Consider the following 24,657-nt stretch of genomic DNA (forward strand, 5'->3'; position numbering starts at 1 on the left):
CTCTAAGGAGACCTGGAGATATACGTAGCCCTCTATCATCCCCAAAGCAAGCCAGAACTGCACCAGTGCAGGAAATCTTGCATTTCTTTATGGCTAGATCCTGGTTTAGTTTGCGTTATAGTTTTAGTGCACCAGATCATGTGAGAAGTATGGGATTCCTACTCTAGCACAGCAGGAATCAGAGTTCCCGGTGGAGCATAGCTGCTTTCCCAAAGCAATGCCATGGCTCCCCTGACAAGTTGTTACATTGAAAAGTTTGAAGTTTTTTTATGATCTGCTTTAGATAAAACCAAAGGGTATCAGAGAAAGTCAGGAACTGTCCAACAGCCTTTTTCATTGCACTATCTAAAGCACTGTGAAAGAAAACATTTATTTGGGGAGAGTGATATGACTAAGGTGCCTTTAGCCGTAAAAAAGCTTTGCTTATTGAGAAGCGGTTCCAATGACAAATTTGCCACATAAACCCTGCATGCCTGAAGAAACTGTTTTAGAAAATGAAATTTCAATTGAAACATCTCTATTTTCTTCCAGAACGGTTCAGTTAAACTCAGCTACTCACCCATTAAGAAACAATGCAATAATATTTTTTATGTATTGATTACCTTCCTAGAAGTGGATAGGCACTCTTGGCCATTGGATGCCACAAGTGAGTTTATCTGGAGCTCACATTATTAGTTTTAACTGATGAACGCTGTCAAATTTGTCAAGTTTCCTTTCAGCAGGCTACAAGTTCCTCAAACTCTCTTGCAGCTCTGCTAGTGATCAGTCGGAAAAGGGAACACACCTGTATCTTGGCAGCTTCTCCAACAGGTCACGTCCTAGCCAATCTTCATGGGCAGTGCACAGGGAGATGCCAGGCTCAGCATGCCCAGTGCGGTAAAACACATACCCTTTCCAGCTGTGGGGCGAGAGGGGAAGGGCAGCACCAGTTTTGACAGCCACAGGACAGCACTCAATTTTATCAGTGCCCTGAACGTGCAGAGAAGTATCTATCCTGTTAAAACACGTGGGCCCATCTGCGTTTGCTTGCAAAGTCCAGCACCAACACCACTGGGTGCTGGCAGAGCCCATCCTCAAGGGCTGCTGCCAGCTCTGTGCCCGAGCTTGGGGATGTTTGGGGAACTCGCTTTGCCGGCTGGCTCGCCATGCAGCTGCCCCACAGGCAGCGCGGCTGTGAGGAGCAGCCAGCTCTGCTGCCCAGGGCAACCACAGCTTCGAGCAGAGGTGCCACCACCCCGCAGAACTGCGCAGGGCGTCAGGCTGCAACCCAACTGCTCGACTGCCCTCTCTGGGAAACAGCCTGGCAGCTTCTTAATTAAACAGCCAGGAGAGTTTCTCCAGTCTGGGTCAGCACCGGGCTGTGTGACCACTGCCGCTGCAGAAGCGGGTATGCCTTAGCACAAGTAGCAGTGGCTTAGGCTGGCATTGCCACTGGTACTTTACCACAGCCTGGGTACTTCTGCTCTGCTCAAAGGAGCGGGCAAGGCGCAGACGTTGCAGACCCCACGCACCTTGTGGCTGCTTAGTCTGGTGCAAATCCAGACTACAGATCTGGGCTTTCAAGCAAACTTGTAGAATATGGCCCACAATATCTGCAACATATCGCAAGCACATCCTAAGCGGTTTATACCCCAAGAGCTGTAGTTAGTACACCAAATCTGAAAACATTTTGAATTTAGTCTATTAAAAACTAGTGGCTCTTAATAATGCCTCAGACAAATCAAACTGCAGCTCCAGATGCCCGTGTCAGAATATAGCCTAGAGCTTAACTATAGGAAACCCTTGGATAGTTTTACTATCCTTTGAAAGCATCTTTCAAAACCAAAGATCAGGTTGGGTGGCACTGACAAAACAAGCTGTAGGTACCAGGGGAATAACACACACAGCCAACTGTCTTTTTTTATAAAAGTATTTTTAATAAACTGATGGATTTAAGTTTCAGATGCTAGACAACTTGTTGCCATGTACAGGTAACAAAAGTCAAAATTCTTTGAATTTTATACAAATACTATGTAGTACAGTAAACTTGAATACAAGTTTACAAAAAATGCATCAGTGAATATTCAGCTTGTAACCAACTTCCAACAGTGAAAATTATCATGTATCAATAGTGATCAGAATTGCATTGCAAATTTTAGAAGTAATGCAACTATGTTTTTACCAAGCCACTCTGAAGTTACTGGTGCACACTGACAGTACATTGGATTTTTTTGGCTTGCTGAACAGAAAATGGCATTGAAATAAAATGACTTCGAGTTAAAGAATATAATACGTATCAAAAGTACTATCTTACAGAAAATTAAACAAGAATGAGAAAGTAAACAGAGCAGAACCCTGAAGTAGTGATATTTTTCTACCCGTTTTGATGGAAAAGACTCCACAGGTGTCCAGCTTTCTCACAGCATTTTGGAGTGTTCTAGTCCTAGCACAGTGTGGTCATTAGTAGACTAAAGTAATCCCTGCTTGGCAGTAATGCTGGTGAAAGGTAACTTGCTCTATTGCTAACAAATTGGAGTAACCACTGGCAGGGTGACTTCTTGGAGGCATCCAGCGGAGGCTGAGTTGACAGCACGCGATTGAAGTTACAGTACTGCTTGCTTTGATACAATACCCAACAGCCTTCAGGGTTCAGGTGTCAGTTTCCTCACAGGATTTACAAATGGATGGTTTTGAAACAAACAAACAAAAATTATGGCGCATAAGACAGTATTTTCACCTGTACAGCTACCAATAAAATGAACATTTTTGTTACAAACTTTCCAGTCTGCTTTATAAAAAATAGTCTTAGTTTTACTTCTAAATAAAAACTGTGCTGTGATCTGTCATGTTCTTGCATTGTACATGCTGTAGTTGTGTGTTAATGAAGGTGTAGAGATTTGTGACCTAACGCTCTGGATGTATCAGAAGCCTAAAAAGCTGATTTTGGTACATAAAAGTTAGGTAGCAATGAAAATTCATTCTATTCATTTTCCCTAAAACCTAGGAAAAGCTACAGTACATTGCTAGATCAGTGGCCTCAACCCTGAGCTGAAATAAAGGACCTGCCTTGGCCAAGAGACTTAGTCACATTACTACCACAGCTGCACAGCAGAGACAAAATAACCTGTCTGCAGCCTGTTGTCTTAGCTGTAAGTAGTGTGAGATTCAGTTCTGTAATGCTTGAGAGTTGACTGGAGACCACCATATTCATTTTCACTACAGGAAAAAAAGAAAGGAGAACTCAAATTCAGAGATTCAAATGAAAAAAGCACTCAACAGGGAGAGTCAGTATGTCCAGCTTCTGGAGACCAGAGAATGTAGTTAGTAGTAGACTTGTCAGTCTTAGGCGTTTCCCACTTGGTAGAAGAGATTATTAAAACACGTACCAAACTACAGTTAAAAAGACTTCTACTGTTAATCCCACTCTTTCCAGAAAGAGTCTCACTTGATTTTTTCCCCCCAGAACTGAGTGTGTGTTTCTCTGTACCTACACTGCATCACAGAAGATGAGTGAAAACTTAAAAGACTGTCTGACAAAGGATTCAACCCAACTGCCAGCAGAAAAACTTCCACTTGTTTCTAACATGAGTCAGAGCTGGCAACCAGAAGAATTCTTACTACGATACAGCCTACTGCACCTTCCTGTGGGTTTCAATGGCACTGACTACCCATGGCTAGGAGCACTCGTAACATGAAGCATTCTTGCCTCCTAAGAGGACTTTTTTCTTTTAAACATCAGAAACTGTAGAGTCAGTATTTCACTTAATGGAAAAACTAAACCCAGCAACAGACTGAAAATAAAGCTTGTAAGAATCATTTATACTTCTAGTAATGCACACTTCTTTGTGAGCTGATCAGTTTACAGATGGTATGGGTTTTGTTAGTTTAAGGCAGCAAGTCTTATAAAATACACAAGCTCACCTCCCTCATGTTTGTGCTACTGTATCCTTATGTGCACAATAGAACCTCACTAATTTACACTAATGACTGGAAGAACCATTAATTCTCTTGGTAAGTGAACAAGAATAAGGCATTCCATTATATATTCTGATCACTAATTATAATTTAGCTCTAATTATAATCTACCAGCAAACATACTTCTGTGTTTTAGAAAATAATATCTCTTACCTTCAGATATAATTATGTGTGCAGATTAGTGGGTTCTGCTGTGTAAACAAGCAGGTGCATAAGCAATTTTCAGGTTTTTCTTCATTACATCTGACAAGAAAGTTAATGCCACAGATAGAGACTGTGGGAAAATAAATTAGGATTTCTCTATAATTTGCGCAGATATGCACAACTGGGCAGTAATTTATAGCTCAAAGAAAAGGACACTAATGTTTACAAACTCAAATGAAGCAAAATCAGCAGCAGAAAAGGAAGGCCATTCCCCAACCATAAATGGCTTGTATTACACTATTCCAAACTAAAAGAAATGAAAAAAAGAATACAAGCATTAATTTTATATACAAGTTTGAAATCAAGTAAAGCAAACAGTGAAAAACTTGTTGATGCTTCTAACAGATGATGTTCACATCTCTAAATCCTGGCTGAAGTAGACTGTAAATACAGACAGAAGATAGGATGCAAACTGCATGGCTGAGTTAAAAAAAAAAAGGTATCAATGTGCATTGTAATGAGAAAGAAATTTCCCTTCATATGTGCAAAAATCCACAGTTTCATTAATGTAGAGGTCATACTGCTAGTAACAGATCTTAGACAAAACCAGTCTCCCTACATCCTGGAATCTACCTGTTTACATCAGCCACTTTAAGTGCACAGTACCCTGTTCACATATATAGTATTCAGCAGTTTCTGGCATTTCTCAGAAAGTTAACGTTCACCTGCCTTAAATCTTGAAAACAGAGGGGAGAGTTCATCTAGGGCATCATACCACTGCTTTTGAGTTATAACAACAGTTAAATCAAACTCAATTTCTCTCTTCTTCCATGGTGGCAGGAGTCCTTACAGGACTTGTAAACAGCAGTACACAATACTGTAAACAAATAATTTAAGTTCTGCTTTATACAAGATGTTAAGTTAACCCAGGTCTACCAAACAGGTGAAAATGAAAAGGGTGGCTTTACACAAAATCCTTCCCTTTCCTCCCAGCAATTCTTTTCACTACATAAATAATCCTGAGCTGAAACAGGGGCTGATGAGAGCCTTTTTTGCATATAAAAACAATGTTCTAGAGTCAGCTCTCATGTTCTGTCAGGAAGTCAATTGCTGGAGAGATTAAACTGAAGTATTTCAAACCATTTGTTACTTTGGAGGAGGACTTATAATTTGGTGTGGCGTCCAGTTCTAGACCCAGATGCTGAGCTTGCCAAGGAAGCTGATGCTGCTGCATCCTCAGCTTCCTCCAGCTCATCGTGTAGCTCCTGGCTAACACTAGACTGGAGGGCTGCAGGAGTTAGCCACTCCTTCGGCAGACAGCTCTGGAGAAACGGTATACAAGAGCTGAAGTAGGCAAGGCGATTCACCCATCGTGGAATCTCTTTTCCACACAGAATCTAGGGGGAGAAGGCAAAAGAAAGGATTAATTTGTCTTCTGGATTCAGCATTAACAAAACTACAGTACTGTAAATAAAAAGCAAAGACTGCAAGCAGCCTTACGATTTACGTATCACAAATGCAAGTCAAGAAGGACTCAAGTTAGCTGCACTAAGACAACTTTCTCCATCAGTAAATGCAGCATCCCAAGTCACACAAGGAGACTTGTTTTCCACTGTGAGTTTGACACATGGTTCTACACTTTTTCTAGAAGTCCTAAAAAGCCTAACCACCTCACTCTTTTTGAACAGCTTCTATAAAAGGCACAGAAATGAGTTAAGGTATGCCTTCTATTCACCACTAAGTCCTCAGAAACAGAAATTGCAGGAGAAATCTCACTATTACAAAAAAGCACCCTGAAATCAAGTGGTCAAAAAGACAGTGTCAATACTACAGTTACGTGTACAGCTGAGGCTATTTACAGTGACAGCCTCTGATGACTTAGCACAAGACATCACCATCTTACAGCACACAGGCCAAGCACACGCTTCGGTTCACTGGAACAAGAGAAGCTATACAATGCAAAGCTGGTTTCAACTCCTCAAAAATATATAAAGCTGCATTAAATACTTGTTTTTACTGTACATCAGTCATTAAATGGTTTTGTTATCACTATTCAAGAAGCGAGCTGTTTTACTCACTACCTCCATATTCACTTCCAATATTACTTACTCCAGTGCAAATCTGGAGAAAATCACAGCTAACGGGAGCATTACTCTGCTGTGACTGAGCAGCATTTAACTTGTATTTATATCCCTGTTTTCATAGTCAATTTGAACACTAAATAGGACAAGACATAAAACAGAAACAACATGACCATGCGGTTGAAGAGTATGGCAAAAACCTGGCCATATAGGCCAGATGTCATGCCAACTGCAGCTTTGTCAGTGTCTCACCCTACTTACTTGTACCAGCACTGAACATGAATCATCATCTCAATAAAATTTTCCAGTACCAGTGGAAGATCAAACAGTCTACACAAAACACAGGCTATGCAATAAGTGTGCCATTAACTATTTTGAAAAAAAAAGAACAATTAAATTTTATGGAAGTTCACCAGGGAAAAAATAGCCATCCCTTTTTTCAAGTGCTTCAATGGAACATTAGAATAAATTCTCACAAGCACAGATTGCTAACCACCAATAAAATCACAACTGCCATTCCCCTCTTTGTCCTGGGTTACTTGTTCCTGACCCTACCCTTGTGCTGATACACATGTGAGTGACCAGGCATTCAATCGTATTGGCAAACCTATCATGTTAAAATACAGCTGAAGGGAAAAAGCAAAGCCCATTCAACTCCACAGTCAGACACTCTGCATGACCACTCAGTTATCTACATGACCACGATGCAGGTGCTAGCAGAGCAGTAACTTGACAAAAGCCTCTCAAGCAGAAGATTAACATTGTCTGTGAAACTTCAATGCCTTTGTTATTCTTTAACAGTATGTCATAACTTCAAAAATTCTTTTCAGTGTGATGACTCTGTGGGGAAATACTGATAAAAATAACACATGGTTCTATCTTCAGTAGTGATCTCTGTAGCATCTGAAATGATTTTGAAATCCTGTTAATAATTAATTTACTAGGTCTCTCAATTAGGAGTGCACCCTTGCTCAAACACAAACTATGTATGACAACAATATTTAGCATTTTTGGCAGCAAAATCTTGTGCTTTTGGACATAAGCACAAATAAAACCTAAAAAACGGTGACATTTGCCCAAGGTAACAGAGGTAGGAAGTTGGAAGTTAGGCCAAACATTCCAAAGGACAGGAAGGAGATGATGCTCTGTAGCCACCTGGGAAGGACCTTTCTATAGACCTTCAAGTTTGTTTACCTCAGATAAAGCTGAAGAAAAGTGATTGCAGTTTTTGTGCATTAGGTGATAAGCATTTCCTTTGAATTCTTTTCCAAGCTCTTCTACTATTTTTTCTATGTCATCTTCTATAAAGTCAGTACTGCCTAGAACCACAGCCTCCCTAGAAGAGAAACAGAGAAAATAGGTGGTGATCAGGCTTCCATGATATAGGTGGATTACTGTTCATACATTGCTCAAAAATCACCCTACTGTGGCAAGATCTTTCTGCCCTCCAAGAATAACATAGATTCTTTCTATTCCATTTTACAGCACCACTTTCATCTTTACCATGAGAGATTATTTCCTTGCCGATTGTCCACCCGTAGCTCACAAGTTCTTTGCAACTTAATTCTGACAAACACTGGATGCAATTTTCCCCTGCTCCCCAAAGGAAACTGTTTCTAAGAGACAGCTGAGAACAGGTAAGGGCTTGTAACACAGGGAACAGTCAAAGCAATCACAATGAGAAAGTAGAAAAGAGACACGGGGAAACCTTGAAGAGCAACATTTTTCAGCTTTATCGTTGAATAAAAATTTCACTATCTTGAAAAAGTGACCCTGTCATATATACTGTACGAATAACAAAAGCTACCCACAAGTCAACATAATTTGTACACATTTAAGGAATTTAATGGTATGCTAAAAATAATGTTCTTTGCTGTAGACACTTCACTTTCATCACCTCTGTCCATCTTTCATTTCTAAGTAAAGAAAACACACTAATTTCTCCAAAAGTCAGAAATCCTGTAGTATCATTCAACACATCTATCCTCAAAAATAAATGCAACAAGTTATCTTTTTAATATGCCTTCTCAAAAGCAAGAAAATAGGTATCTCTCTTACTTAAATTTAAATGTTTCTCCTAGCTCAGAAGCATTTCCTGGTGAAATTTCAAATATTCCAGAAAAAGGGTACGGATGACCACCATAGGCAAATTCTGAAAGAGAAAGCTCAGATTTAACAAAAACAGCATAAAATGACAGTAAAGAATAGCAGACCTCACTGACTACATCACTTCACAAAGATCTAAAGCCAGAAACCAGACATCTTATTTACATGGGTAACAAATGCAAGGAGCTGGAAATTAATAGTTTGGTTAGTTACTAGTCAGCCTAAGTGAAAACTAACAGGAAATTTCCTGGATCAGTGTACAGGTTTAACTTGAATAACTTTACACTAAGTATATATTATTTTCATTGTATAAGTGAGGATTTACAAGTTAAATTGTAAATCCTACCACTGTTCTTTACACCTGCTTGTCTTTAAAAGTCCACTTACATATTTATAGATTAGGGATTCAAAGTACTGCATCCTCAAAGGTCTGATGGTGCTTCTGTTCAGTGTGCACGACAGCTCTAAGTGTGGCTGCAAGTAGTGGCCCAATAGGGTTTTTTAATTTCTTGATTTGTAAGAGTTCAACTGTCCCAAGTTCTTTACTATAACAAGAAAGCAAGTCAGTGCATGCGTCTGAAGCCTGCACGTAGCATCTGCTGGCATAAGCACTTACAGTACGTGCAAATACAATGGTGTGCTTTAGCTTCCTTCTGTGTCTGCAAGATAACACAACATGCCACACCCAGAGTGCAATAAAAAGCTCTTAAGCATGATTTCACGCTTCCTTTCCTCAAAACTCGTAACACATCATCCAAGTCCAGCATTCAGTTTTGTGGATAATCTTTTTTTACAAGAGGTTAATAAATAAAGTTTGATGTACTTTGAAAAATGCAAGTCATTGTTCTAGCAGGGGTATGACCTGCTATATGAGAAAGCTGTTATAATCCGAACAGGAAGGGAGACACATGTATTTGGCACAGCTCAAGAACTGGGTTTCAGGCACAGCACTAGTAAGAGTCAGGTCTTTCTGGTTTGGATTAAGAGAAATCCAAAAATGCTTTAACAATACGCATTGTATTTTGTCAATTTGTTGCTTTGATAACACCTGCAAACCCAGCTACAATGTGACCATTATAGTAAGCTGAAACATCTATAGTTTAAGATAACTGCGCAATGTAGTGTTTGGATCGCATGCCACACCTTTTTGCTGCTTCCCCTCACCTCCAAACACATTCCAAAAAGAGAACAGAAGTAGATTTTTCTTCTTTAAATGGACTACTTTGAGCAACACCCATCACCTCAGAGCGTCATTATACTGCTAGGCAGGAACACCTCAGACCTGAGCCTGTGCTACAGCATGCTCAGAAACACCTTCTGGCAGCAAAGGGGATTCAAAGCGGCCTGAACAGATCAGGAAGCTGCTTCCCTAAAGTACAACCTATTTAGCAAAATCAGAATGTATTGCTGTATTTATCACAAGAGTATAATTTGTAAACAGCATGCACAAGACACATTTTGAAGAAACCGTCTCTTTAAAACAAACCAACCTACCAATAAGGAATAGACAATTTTTCCTGAGCATCACGCACTTTTAGGAGCCTATCTGCAACAGGCTATTGTTTCTGTAGCTAAAAATTAACTCCTTGCACAAAGTGCTGGCAGAATACAACATGATTCAACTGGGCTTAGATGAAGCACGCATTTGTTTTAACAACAGGTATTTCAAAACCTAAAATAAAGATTTCTATGTCTAGGTGAATAAATTGCACACTTTTTCATAGTTGCATAGCTTTATACAAGAATGCGAGATAACTACCAGATTATTCATATCCAAGGTTTTTTCCGGAGGCAGAAGAGATGAGAACTTTAAGAGAACACTGATGAACAGGTTTCAGGAGCCAGACTTCCCTCACTACCTGAAAAATGTTTTTTAAATAACAGCATTACTGGAACAAAGAGTAAGTTATGTTTTTCTTGTACGTACCTCGGCCATACACCTCTATACCTGAATGGAACACTCCAATTCCAAGGGAAGAAGTATATTCATTCATCCAATACTAAAAGGAAATAAGAAAACAAAAAAATGCTCTATTTAGTTTCCAATACAGATTTGTCTTCTGACAGCAGACTGACATATTTGTCCCCCACATCAAAAGCATAAAACCCTACCACAAAGTGAAACTGCACAACCCATTTTACAGGAACAGAACATGCCGTTAAAATTCCCCACCTGTACACAGTGAATTAATTCCATTAGGTTCTACTCCAGTGTTTTAGCACTGTCAATGTCTGTCAACCAAGGAGACCATACCTGGGAGAAATCCAGATCTACTTTCAATTTGTCAACAAGTTACAGGTTGTAAAGTTTTCCATTAAGTGGAATACATTCTAGAATCAACTGCAATAACTTTGCAGGAGCACTTTTGGTTTTTGTTGGTTTTTTTTTTTAAATAACATCAGAATGTAGGACTGTCATATACACACACTAGCTGTCATTTACAGTAATGACCACACTTTTACTTATGACCAGATGAGCACAAGACACACTCAGAGGTATGTAAGATGGACTGAAATTACCTAGTATATTTTGTCTTTGAGTACTCAATTAGTGGTCACCATACAAGAGACTAAGCTCTCTCCAGGCTCCTGATGTTTGTGTCTCCAGGTGTAAATCTTTTGCATAGGTCTAACACCTGTTTCCAATACATCACTTCTATTGTAGCCAGCAGATAATAGCTGCATTGTAAAAGGAAAGCAGGAAATGATAATTTAAAAAAAGAAAAAAAAAAGGAAAGAAAAAAAAAAACCCTTCCCTTAGTGCTTTCTCTTTTCTTTTTCAAAAGCAGCAGCAGCGAGTGCCTATCAGGAGCTAACTATTACCCTCAGGACCTTAAAGATGCACAGAGTTCTAGAAAGGGAAAACCTCAAAATTACTGTCTTTCCTTGGCTACATCATCACCCTCAAAATATCAGTCTCCAAGCAGTAAAAATTTTCCAAGTGACACATAATTTAAAAAGGAACTTCAAACAAAGGCTAAAAAAAAAAAAGCTTCAGTTGTGTCCTTAAAACTGAAATTGGCTAGCCAGAAAAACCTCTCAAAAATAGAAGGAAAACATTATTTTGTCAATTACACCAGTAGTGGGATACTTCCTCCCAGGTCATCTGATCCTAAAGGGCACTACTGCAAGCTTCTACAAAGCAGACTTCAAAAAGTCAGCTGGCAGGCAGGATACAAACTGAGGTAGTACTCCCAGAAAATTAATATTTGTTTAGCAAACACGAAGAAAAAGAAGCTGTCTTCTTCACACAACCTGTTGACATACGTGCTTTCTGATGTGAAGTCACTATTAAAACAGAACAACTGATGATAAAAATGCAGAAGGTTACAGGTGTCACACTTTGTTAAGATGTGCTAGCTGGAATTAGTGCATAATTTACAGGGCCCTTACAAACATTATGGCATATAACATGCATTTCTGAAAGCTAGTTTTCTCCCAATAAAAATGATACACTAGACTTTGGACTGAGAAGCTATTCATGAAAATCAAGACAAGTTAAATGGCAAAAAGAGCAAGTCAGGTCAAAAGTTAGAGAATTTCAGGTGTGAGAGATGGATGTATTTGGCTTTTACAGTCATCCTTATTCCAAGTATCATCAAATCTAAAATAAATGGTCCCCAAATTAAGTTACATCCGTTGCCAGACATCAATGCATTATTTTTCCAGCCTAAAATTCACAATTGTGCTAGCAGGCACAGGACACAAATGACTATCTGGATAACAAGATGCTGAGGATTTGATGTTCTGTTCTATAGACAAGCCAGCTGTGGGAAATTTTGTCAACATGAATTAACAGAAGACAGATTTTACTCCTTATATTTAAAGTTAAGGCTCATTGAGATCTGTAGATAAATTTTGCTTAAGACTTAACTTTACCCTTTGATTTAATTTCTGGCTTTGTCAATGCATTGCTATGTTAGCTAGAGGGGTATGGATGACTATATTAATCACCTTAGTCTATTTAAAGGCCTTAGCAGTGCTTTCCTTCCTCCCCCCAGAGAAGAGCAGAGAGCTAGTTCGTATGACCAAGCTACATCCAGAAATATACTGCGTTAGATTTACTGTGCATAGAAGGACATAAACTGGGGAGAAAACAAGACGACGGGAAGGAAGGAGAATGATGTTAAGACTACCCAACTAACTTAATGGGTTTGTGAGCATAAAAAAAATGGATGCTGTTCATTGAAGTGAAATCAAAGCTCCCAGGAAAATGGAAGAGCTACTTCAACATAAAACTGTTTCAGTTCTGAAGCCAGTCCTATCCCACACTTTACCAGCTGACCATTTAAAAATAGTTTTAGGTTTATATTTATAGGCAAAACCGTAGGCACATTCAACACACAGTTTTGTCAGCACAGGAAGAAAGTATGTTTGCCTAATGAGAAGGTGTATCGAAATGAACCTAATCTAGAACAGAGCTAGACAGGGTCCCTGGTGCTCTAGTCTATCCTCTCCCAGACACCCATTCGGCCAGAAAACTCTGGGTCCGGCCTCTGACTTCCAAGTAACCTACACATCACAACGCATCAGATCTGCTAATGCCAAGCAAGGTTATCACTGCTCTCTGAAAATGGAACAAAAGTTACACAAGATGTCCCATAAGCAGTAAAAGTAATAAAGCCTAGTTTGTTACTAAGCAGAAAAAGAGAAAAAAATTATTCACAGTCCTCCCCTCCCACAACCCTGTGAAACCTAATACAAGGTATAGGGAGAGGACAGAAAAGCAGGTCACCAACCCTCCTCATCGATCTGTACAGAAGCAGACAAATGGGATGGAAACTGCTCCAACAAGGTGTTCAGCAGGTCCAGTGCTATTCAAGTATGCACTCCTCCTTACTGGTGCCACCTAAATACACGGGGCTCACTAGACTACAAAAACTGAGCACTGGTGGCAAATTAAACAAATGTTAGCAGCTTTGGAAGAAGTGCCTAAAGCAAGCTGGCACTTCACTTAATACTTCCAGTAAGAACAGAGTAGGTTAATTGAAGATAAAAGAATTTCAATAAGGCAAAATTACTTTCCCCCTAGGAACAGTAATTATATCTAATTATTACTTAATCTGGATCAGCTCTTGGAAGGTTGGTCACATTTTCTCATTGAACAAAATGCCTTATCTCACCGAAGAAAGAAATGCAGGACAAATGCAACTTAAAGTATGCTGAATTTGGCTACAGCTGAAAAGATTATAAATGACTTACAAATAAAGACTGTAAATTAAATGACATCTACGTAGCTCGCTGGTTCAGTAACATGCTGTCAGTTCTGGAATCCCAAACTGATCCCAAAAGCTACATCCTTGCTTCCATTACACAAACTAGATTTCCTCCATTTAGTCCTGATATGAACTTTGTTATAGTAGAATGTACAGAAGAAGCACAAATCCATATCCTTAGTATTTTGCATTAAGTCGGTCTTGCAGAACAGGAATTCATATTTAATGCAACTATCAGAGTAGAAATATTAGAGAAGTATTTTTCTATGTGCACAATAAAGTCATGTCACTGAAATGAAAGAAAACCACTAATCCTAGTGCTTCAAAAATATCTTCTTCGTTACTTTCTTCAGAGCTTTCACTTATGTTCATACCTTAGACTGTTATAGCCTTATCTGACAAGGGAAAAAACAGCATGCTACTTTGGGCACAAAATAAAGCTAGACTCCTAAAAATAGCAGTTAGTTAAAATGAAACTATAAAGTGCTCCAGTTCTCAAAACACAATATATCAAAGTCTTCACCCTACCCTTTTAATGATCATAGAAGATTTTCAAAGGCATGAACTGCAGCACATAAACATGCCCTTAGGCTTCTCTCCCTCCTAAAGTTACCAGTACTTGAAAGTCCACTTTCTTGTACAACACACGCACCCCTCCTCGCCCTTTGGTTTTATTGAAGATTTTCGCTTTTTCGGGAGTTAAGGACAATGGAAGGGTATATGCTCCAAACCCAACCAACTCAGTCCTGTAAGGAATTTCAACAGTAGCAAGGTGACCTAGTATTCCCCTGCATACTTAAGTGGCCATCTGGGAAATGAAGCTAGTTAGTACTCAGGTTAAAATACAGCTGTTCGTATGACTGTTGCAATTATAGTAGTGTTGATTCTGTCAACCAGGTGACTAACAGTGGCCTCGTGTTCCAAAAGAGAAACAACAAACCCCAGTCCCAAACCTAAACCACAAAAAACCCCAAAGCCACCTCCAAGTGACACAAAATGTCAGAAACAAACAGTAAACCTGCTAGTGCCTCAAAACACAGTTGGCAGGATTTGATGAATAAACAGAACTTCAAAACAGCTGTTATGAGAGACTCTTCCCTTCTCTCCCCCACTTAGTGCCCCCAAACAATGCAGTATCCTTGATTTCCGCAGGCTGTCTACATGCAGTAATGTAACTGCTATGCAACATGAAAGCGAGGCTTTAGTTTAAGCTCCTGCTTCAAACAAGTTTAAAATGGCCTGAGACATTATTTAGCGAAAGAGTTCGAGACACTGTCAGTGTACATCCTGCCTTTCAGACACTGTTAGAACCTCAGTTTTTCTTTGCAGTTTAAAATAAGTCTGTTTCTCTAATGGTCAAAGTAATGTAGACATCATTATAAAACAAACACAGCTGAAGTAGGATATAGAAATATTCTGCTTAGTGGTCTCAGCTTACACTATGTATAATTTCTGGTGATGTACAGCTTCAACAAATACCACAACTGCAGACCGATGCACAAAAAGCCACCCCTACATGTGATCAAACATCTGCAAATAAAATGTGGTTGCTTGCTTCATTTGAAGATTAAGTTCCTTCCACAGATGGTGGCTTTAGAGACTATGCTACTTCTTGACATAGGCAGAGCTCCACTAATGACGACAGGACAACTATCAGTCCCCAACATGTCCTAAGGAAAGTATGACATTAGTTTTTATGAGCACAACCTTCCTGTTGCTTTTTTTTCCCCTCCCCTCTTGTCAACTGTCAGCCTTCCTAGGATGGCTGGAAGAAAAGTGATCACAGCAATTCAACTCTGGAGGAAAAAGAAAAGACGATATGGGTTGCAGCAAAGAAATCTAAAGAGTAAGAGACGGAAGGAGAACCATGTGAATCAAAGAGTAGACTATCACAAGAGAAAAAGAAAAGGCATGCTGAAGTCACACCCCACCAATGGTATTGTCATAGTGAGAATGGAGTTTCTCACAGAGGCCACAGCATTACTTTCCAAGCAGGCACTTACACAGGAGACAGTCCGTTCTGTTAAGTTTTCACAGCCTGCCTGTGAACTGGGCCCAGGTGACACTTTGCACAGCTAAGCAAGTCTTCGTGAGAATGCTGGGTCTTCCATCTTTGTGAGTCAGAATCGCGTCAAGCCTTGACTTCAAAGATACTACCTTATGTAAGAGTCCTGAAACTGAAGTCCTACTTCTTCCTCTGTGCAAATATTTATAGTTAATAAATGTAAAAGCTTCTCTTTTCATGCTGAAAGAGCTCCAGTGTATATTTTTGAACCGTAGTCCAAAGTAGTTATACATATGCATGTGACAGAGCATCCTTCCCTCCTTAAGTCTAGTAAAAATAATGCACACTGACTTTTTGTCATATCAGCATCACGTATGAGTTCAACCAGGTGAGCAAAGACCCCATTTTTTTTCCCTTCTCTCAGAAAAATTAGTGACTAGGCTGCTCCTGTCTGCAGTCTCCCCTCCTTCTCTACAATGATGGAAAAACAAAGTAGAAGTAACAGGTTATATTCACTGGAGACAGAACTCGGACACAGAAAGGGGGGGGGATAAAATCCTTTGACAGGGACATTGATTTCTATGGTAAGTATTAGGGTGAAAGAAAATAATGACAAGAATCAGGCTAGTTCATAAAATCACATATATAATTTTAATTTCAAGCCAGATAGCTCCCTACTGATTGCTATTAAATATTCTAGCATTTGAGCCTGAGCATTCCCAAGCAAACAAGCTGCATTTTCTCTCTGCCAGCAGTCACTGACTCTACACTACACACCTTCAGCCTTTTAAAACACCGAAAGTTCACTTTAAAATGGTGGTGGTACGAAAGCCTTCTAAAATAAGCTAAGTAACACAAACACAGTTACCTGAAGCTAGCTGTCAATCTTACCGTCCCTCTGTCAGTACACTCAAAACGTGTTCAGAGAACTGGTGCTACTTGTTCCGATTTCCAGCGATTGAAATGCATTAACGGATAATATTTTCTTAATATTACTTATCCGCACCTCCTGTTCTATGCAGGTACTTACACCTCATTTGTTACCATGGCATTTGAGCGGCTTCCAGCTGAACATAAGACAATACAACAGTTGCTGTAGGTGTCACAGAAAAGATTACCCAGAAGGGAGGGAAGGTGAGCTCATAGGACTGCAAACCAAGCTGGAGCAATTCCTTTATTCCTACCAAGTTGCAGCCGTACCACAACTGTTCAAAAATTTCGGGCTAGGAAAAAAAAAAACCCGTTACCGACACAGCGCTAAAAAACTCTTATCCCTACAGAGGCAGTGGTTAACCCCAGCCACCCTCCTGCTGGAAAAGCGGCCACTCATCGTTTCCAGGAGCAGGAAAGGCAGCCCCCCCCGAGCCCGGGGGCAGCAGCCGAGGAAGAAGAGCACTCCTTCACGTCTGGCTGCTCGTTCGCGGCAGGGGGGGAGCTTCCCCCGAGAGAGGGAGCGGATCCACCCGTCACGGACAGACCCGGTCCGGCACCGCACCAAACTTCTGCTGCAGCTCACAGACGATCTGCAGGCACCGACAGACCTCCCACCCAAATTACACCACCCACCCCACCCCCCCCGCCGCGGGTTCGTTATTGCTCCTGCTCCCCCGTCCCCCCCCCCCCCGGCGGCAGCCCACGGAGCCACCTCGCGCGGGGACAGGCAGGGGAAGGGCACCAGAAGTTCCCCCCCTGCCCCCGTCCCCCCCGCGCCCCCGCCGTGAGGGGGGGGCCGGGACCCCGCCCGCGCCCGCCGCCACAGAGCGCGGGGCCGCGCCGCCTCCCACGGCCCCGGGCCGGGCCGGGCCGGGCCTGTCCGCCGCGGCGGGCCCCTGGCGCCGGGCCGGGCGCTCACCATGTCGTAGACGTTGAGGATCACCAGCTGGTTCGCCATCGCCGGCCGCCCGCGGGCGCCCCCCGCCCGCTCGGTCGCTCCCGCTGCGGCGGCGGCGGCGGCGCTGCTCAGGCCGGCGGCGGGGCGGTGGGGACCCCCGGGGGCCGCTTCCTCCTCGTCCTGCCTGTTGCTGCGGGGCGGGGGGGGGCGGCGGGCACCATGGAGCCGCCGCCGCGGAGGGACGGGGCCTCGCCCCCGGGAGACGCGCTCGGCCGGCGGCCGGCGGCGGGGGCGGGGGGGAGCGGGCGCGGGCCCCACCCCGGTAGCGATGGCGGTGCCGGTGGCGGCGGCGGCGGGAGGGGAGAGGCGGGAAGGGAGGGAGGGAGGGAGGGAGGAGGCGAGGCGCGGGCAGCGGATCGCGCCCTAGCCTGGCGCCGGCGCCGCCGCCGCCGGGCCCGCGGGACGGGCTGGCAGCCCCGCCAATGGGCGCAAAATGGAGCCGCCGGGGCCCGCCCCCATCCTCCGCGAGGCGCGGGCCGGCGCGGACTACGGCTCCCGGCGGGCAGCGCGGTTCCCGGCCTGCCCGGCGCCGCGCCGGTCCGCTCCGCTCCGCGCCGCTCCGCCCGGCCCCGGGGCGGCGAGGTGGGGGACGACACACGCTTCTCCACGGGCCGGGGCGAGGCGGCCGTGGCCGTGCGCTGGGCCGAGCCTTTTCCCGTCTCCGTCCCGGGGAGGCGTCTGGGGTGGGTGAGCTGGCCGGAGAGTGCCGGCGGGGGCTGCCGGGCCCGCCGCTGAGGCCCCTCGGGTCGGGCGGGCCCTCGGGTCGGGCCGGAGCAGGCGCCGCCGCGCTGTCCCGGCTGCAGGGCTCCGGCGGGCCGCCCCGTCGTCTGCCGAGCGTGACACACGCGTGCGTTACGGCTCTTGGTTTCCAGTGGCAGGGAAGTCCGTGCCGGGGCCGTGCGGGGAGCGCCCCGCGGCACCGCCATTTTATGCGTCTCTTCCGCGGGAACAGAGTGGGAGTTGGAGCAGGCGTTACCAGAGCGTTTGAGCCTTTGGGGCCGGCAGATCACCCACGTGCGGGTACTGGGGAACGCATGGCCACTTCGGAGGCTGCAAACGCTTTCGATGTGTGGTGGGGTAACCTTGGCGTATAACCTCGCAAGGTAACCTTATGTATGACCTTCTGAAGTGACCTTATGTATGACCTTGCCAAGCAATAGCAAAACAAAATTCCAGCTGCTAAAACCGTCAACAAGAGAAAAGATGCACTCTCTCTCCCAGCAGCTAACCTGAGGTGCAGGTTTAATTTTACACAGACAACTGCTGCCCTTTTGCAGCAGGTTAAAAAAAGGTGCAGTTCACAGCGGGCTGTGGATGGGCCCTTGAGATGAAGGTGCTGCAGGAAGGAGGACGTACCGCCCCAGGGGTATTCTGGCTTCCACTATCATTTCTGGCTGCTGATGTTTAGATGTTAGATGTTTAGACCCTCTTTCTCAGCTAAAACTCCTCTTGGCTGCTGAGCTCTGTGCCCTGCGCTCCCATTTTGTGCGTGGAACAGCTCCGTCCCTCCAGTACTGCAGCACAACTGATGCAGACGGTTAAAGAAGCATCAGTTTATTTCCTGCTGTGGGGAAGGATCTTCGGTTAGAAGAAACTAGTATTGTTGCAAAAACTTAACCAGAGGTTTGGCTACTGGTTGCCAGAATATGAAATTCAAACGCCTCAGAGACTGGTGTGTGAACTTGTGGCTCATCTTAGCCGTATGAGAACTGTTGGCAGTAATGCCTTATTTTGCCAGTGAAACAGTAAACCTGTGGACGGGATGTCCGAGCTCCTTTGGGTCACTTTCTTTGTCTGCACCTGAACTCCTTTGGGTCACTTTCTTTGTCTGCACCTTTGGCTGGCAGCTAGGAAACAAGCTGGTAGTTAATAAATGAAAAAGTTTTGTGGGGAAAAAGTTGCTTCTATGTCAGGGAATACTGAGGAAAATATGATTGTATCTTAAAAACTGGAGGGCTCAAAAACCTTATCTGAAAAGGCAGGGACTCTGTTTCCAACCAACAGTATGCATTATCTAGAAGAGAGAAATACAGGGTGCTGGGATGACTTCTAGTGAATCACTTAGTCCTCATTCTCTCTGGTTCATTGCCAGTCTGCAAGATGCACTGTGAAGAAAAAGGAGAGGAAAACATACCTTCTAGCCTGTGTTGACAGGAGAGAGAAATAAAATTCATATTGTATGAATAAAGCTGAAGAATAAAGCCCCAAAGTGTCATTTATTTGACTTAAAAATGGAATTTTGGCTTTTAAATGTTAGACTTGCTGCATAGAGTACTAACACAGTACTACAGCTCTGACTTCCTCCGTGACGCAGTTTATCTTTTCATGCAGTTATCTGCAAAAGACAGGAAAATCCTTCTTTTGAGCAAAAAGACACTGATTGGCTAGGTGCCAGAAGCAATGTTAAGCATGCATGAATACTGCAGAAAGTTACGCCTTACATGGTATGTTTTATAGCAGCTTGTATTTATCTGGGTGGTTTGGAGAGTGAGAAAGTATGGTATGGGGATACTCCAAGATACTAAGATCAGTTTGGCAATTTGGTGAAGGGGCAGAGATGAATAGTGATCACTGTTACCACAAAAGAAGTGTAGTGTGTGAACCCAGGGACGTCTGCCTTGTAAAACTGAAAGCCAAGCTGCTTGAGCCCTTAAAAGGAACACTGAAAATCGCCTCAGAGAAGAGCACAAACCAAAATCATTGTCTACCAATCTGTACTACGTTTACTTTATGCCATGATATTTTCCTATCCTTGTATGGGAGAAATGCACTTAAAGCGCAGTCTGGTTTCTTGTCTTTATGGAAAATGCCATTGTCTGTTTAGTTTTCAAAGGTGTAGAGATAGTCAAGATTAGAGGAGCACCAGTCTTCAGCCATAAAAGAGAACTGAGAGAAGACTAAGGGACCTTAGATTCACAGAGCGATGCAGAGCACCCTGCACAGATATTGCTATGCAGCTCCTGTGTGTCTCCTGCGTTTGGCATACACGCAGCTAAGGTGGAACACAGATGTGCAAATGCTCCAGAAGGAACTGCAGGGTTCTCACCTATGCTTCAGCCCATGGGACTATCCTCTCCTAAGGGAAGACCGACCTAATGTTCAGTAGGAACAGACTGTTTTCACTGGAGGTGAAATTTCAAAGTTGATTTCTGATTTTTTCTGATTTCTGTCTTGGTACAAACTGTACTGAAATAGAAGGGATGTGAATCATGCAAAATGAATCAGTAACGAATGATTAAAAATGCTCATGTATTCTTTGTGCCAGATTTCAACAGCTTTTATAATCTTTATGAAAATTTTCATAAACTCTGAATATCGAACAAAGCGATTATGAGAAGTTCAACCATTTTTTTACCTATGGAGCTTTATTTTAGGACAACCAGAACAATTGCCATTAACAGTATAAGCTTTACAAGCTATCTTAACGTGCCAATAAGAAAATTCTAACTAGAAGTGCAAAAATGTCTTCAGCTAGAATGAAAAAATAGATTCAAATAAGACACAACTATTATAAGAAGTATTGTAACCTTCACATTTATATATGGAAGGAGAGAATAAGCTTGAGAGGATATATAATCCAAATACATACTTTAAAGATAGAATTAACATTTGTTAAACAAGAAGTAAAACGTAGTATCAAAAAAATACCTTCAGGAACATATAATACTCCCTCTGTGGACTGTGGTGCTCATTATGGGAACTGAATTTGCTGCAGCCCCTTGGAGTGGAAATTTTGCATACATATTTCTGTCAGATTTGTCACTGAAAAGATAGGCTAATAGCTTAGGTAGGTCAGCGAAAGCCGTAAGAAGGTGAGGCTAACCCCAGCATGAGGCTCAAAACTGCAGCTTAACTTAGTTTGGCTTGAAAGGTGTCTGTTAAAGGCTATTAGCCACCACTGACCTGTACTCACAAATCGGTTAAAGTTGTATTCAGTGCCATGTCCTTTACATTTGAAACTAAATACATTAAATGGTATTACAGAGATACAAAAAGTGCTTATAAAAACATTAATAAACAATATTTCAGCTGTCTAAAATGACACCATATGTTGACCAGTTGTTTATGGGTTGTCGTTAGTATGTCGGATAGTAAGATACCAGTCTTTTAAGTCTTGCTCTAGTTCTCTTGAAAGCTGAGTAATGTTTGTATGTTAGTAGTAGTATATTTGTAGCTGATGATAAGGATGACCGAAAAGATGAAGAGCCTGATGACTGAATAGAGCGTAATTCTAGGTCTATCTGACCTGAAATGCAGATGAAATAGGATTAAAATACAATTACTTTTTAGATTCCTGCCTTAATTAGTCAAGGATATCTCAGATTTCATACTAGCGGTACATTCACTAAGTACAGTATCTCATGACAATATTTATTTGGTTAATTATTAGGGATTTCTTTTAATCTATATGGTCATAATGATTCAGGATCCAATAGGAATGCCTAAATTATTTGCTTTTTCAGCCAACAGTAATTGACTTTTTCAGTCAATGGCAATTCCTTTGATTAGGGAACAAGAATAAAGCCTTTTCTTAATAAGAGGTGACTGTACTGGGGTCCTTAGAAGTTCATTTGGTTTAAAAAGCTTTCCAACTCCAGGTATGTTTTGTACAGAACACAGAAAATAAAATACCACAGAAGTTGGAATGAGAAGCAGGTAGTATCCACTGGTTTACCACGCTGAGGCCTGCAAGTTGGGATCTGAGTAGTATGACTGAATGCTTTTCACCTAGTCAAATAAGTTGTAAGCCTGGCTAAAGCAATTCTCTGAAGTTTCTGGATATGTTGGAGAAGTGCTAATGGGGGAATGTTAAATTTTTTTTGATTCCCATCCACGCAAATCCTGTATTTTTACCAGAAGGCTGTAGAAACATGATTTCTGCAAGACTAATATTAATGGCTAGAAATTAGTCTAAGCAGTTGAAAGGGATGTGTCTAGCTTTGTGGATCTTGTAAGAACACTTGGATTGCAGCAAGTGAGGTTTGACAGGCAGGCAAACTTCCTGTTTGCTTTCAAATAATGATTCTGGAGAAACTGCATCATTAAAAATGTGTGGATAAATTCTTCTGCCTTTATCTGTGAATCTTCTGCGCAGAACAAGAACATGGTATCTTGTCTTTATGCTTTTGTAATATCAAGTTTATTTCACACATATTAAATAATAATAGAATAAGACTATAAGAATAATTTAATATATTAAATAACAATAATATTTAGAAACATCTACTAGCTGTTACCTTTCAATTACACCATATGTACGGACTGCAAAGAATGCTTTTAAATAGCAAAAACTGAAACACATAAAAAAGCCCTGTTAGGTTATTTTCACAGCTGAGAGCAAAACCAGAGAATCTTATGAAACTGTCCAGTGCCCAGAATCACCCATTCTTACATATTTAATGAAAAATTTAAGTTCTTGATAAGCAGATTAGAATTATTAAATGATTCTCATTACTCAAAACCTTCTAAAGTTATAAGTAACACTCAAAATGCAGTACATCATAGTCAATTTTTAATATATTTGCAGTTACAATTATTTTCTCTGCACTAAAGTCAAACTTTTGGGAGCATCCAGGCATGTAAATACCCATTTTTGTATCCTTTGCCTTGGAAAAAACACTTTTTCTACAAGAGTCATGCCAGCAGTTCAGCAGGGCTTGTGGAGGTGTAAACAGGAGGTAACATGTTTCTGCAAAGATCAGGATACAAGGGAACATTTATGGCTTTGAGAGAGGTTAGAAAAAGCTTGAAAACTGTTCTCTTTACTGTAGGCTTAGTATAAGCAGGGAACATTGCAGAAGCTGCAGTGCATTAAGCAGTCCTGACTGTTTTCCATCTGACCTCTGTGCTGGTGGTTCAAGGAAACAGATGTGAAAGGAGGGGAGAAGAAAAACCAGAACTCTCTCCTGTGCCAGGACCTTTTTTCAGGTTGTGAAACCTTACACTAGTTGGTTTCAAGTGTAAGGTTGCCTAATAGAAGTAAGCCACCAGGAAATGTGAACATACCAGTTTATTTTCTTGACTTCTTATTGGAATTTATCTATGTTCCCAAAATATATGACAATATATGCTGGCTGGGCATGAGAAGATGAAAAATCCTTGACTTAGTCTAAACATTACTTGGCAACAACTGAAAACATCAGTGTTATCAACATTCTTCTCATACTGAACACAAAACACAGCACTATACCAGCTACTAGGAAGAAAATTAACACCATCCCAGCTGAAACCAGGACAACTTAATACATGGATTAAATGCACAAAGGAAAATCAAGTCAGAATCAAACTAAAATTATGTATACAGAGAGACCAAAGATGCAGTAGGGTAAAAGAGAAACATACAAAGGAAAATCGAGTTAGAATTGATTTCTCATGATTTGTACAGAGATCAGGAATGTGAAAAGGTAGAGGAGACCGTCCCATTGAGTCACGAGGTTCAGAGGAGACCCCCTTGCTTTCTAAATTCCTGTCAGAGTCTGGGTGCGGCTGAATCAACTCCTAGTCTCGGACTTGGTCAACGGTTTATATCTAAAGAAATTATAACAGTGGCCTGAGATTCACTGACAGTCGAATAAAGTTCACGACAGTAATTTAAGTATAGACTGGAAAAGCAATAACTTGTAATATACTTGCTATAGAATATTCAGGTTAGTACGCACACATGTGTAAAGACACTAAGAGATATACATATAAGCAAGTAAAAGAGGTACAGCTGTTAAAAATTCCCCTCGAGTTCAGTGAAAATATTCACATCAAATGCTTTGGCATCTTTCTCAACAAGCCAAGGATTGAGCCTCCAGGAGCGGAGAGTATCAGCCCAAGTCTTGTTGGCTTTTGGCAACAGACCTCCAATCTTCACGAACGGAAAAGTTTGCGAGCTCTGAGGGGTGTCCCACTCAGAGGGAGATGCTGGTCGCTGTGGCCCAGGAGAGCTCAAAGGGTTTTACTTCATACCACTGTTTATAGGTTCAGGAGATGACTGGCTTTAGTCATTAGCAAATTACTGGGATTCCAGTTGTGCTGGTACCATTACATGAGTTGTGATTGAGATAAGGAAGGCTCCAGAGCTGTCAGAGAATGAGTTAAGATTCAGATACGGGATGCTCCAAGGCAGTTAGGAGAGGACTGAGATATGTCTCAAGGTTGTCAGGAGAGAACAAATTATCTCTACTCCCGTCCCCCGCCTCCGCTGGGGCAGCAAGAGTCCTTGAAACGGTCAGTGTGACCCCCCTGTCTTAGCCATGCAAGAGTTTCTGGTAC

General features: G+C 42.1%; 1 protein-coding gene across 2 annotated transcripts; it reads right to left on the reverse strand.

Moving 5' to 3' along the window:
* Positions 1-1,895: 1,895 nt before the first annotated feature.
* DESI2 (desumoylating isopeptidase 2) lies at positions 1,896-17,532 on the reverse strand. Of its 2 annotated transcripts, none has more exons than XM_069800605.1 (5): positions 17,359-17,532; positions 10,213-10,285; positions 8,238-8,331; positions 7,374-7,515; positions 1,896-5,495 (listed from the first exon to the last, which is right to left on the reverse strand). In XM_069800605.1, the coding sequence occupies exons 1-5, from the start codon at positions 17,395-17,397 to the stop codon at positions 5,262-5,264; spliced, it is 582 nt and encodes a 193-aa protein (XP_069656706.1). In that variant the 5' UTR covers positions 17,398-17,532; the 3' UTR covers positions 1,896-5,261. The 2 variants fall into 2 exon arrangements, with proteins under 2 accessions (XP_069656706.1, XP_069656707.1); XM_069800606.1 differs by lacking the exon at positions 17,359-17,532 and adding an exon at positions 13,488-15,174.
* Between the last annotated feature and the right edge of the window lie 7,125 nt (positions 17,533-24,657).

This window comes from Haliaeetus albicilla, chromosome 13 (assembly GCF_947461875.1).
Source record: "Haliaeetus albicilla chromosome 13, bHalAlb1.1, whole genome shotgun sequence".
NCBI classification, from domain to species: Eukaryota; Metazoa; Chordata; class Aves; order Accipitriformes; family Accipitridae; genus Haliaeetus; species Haliaeetus albicilla.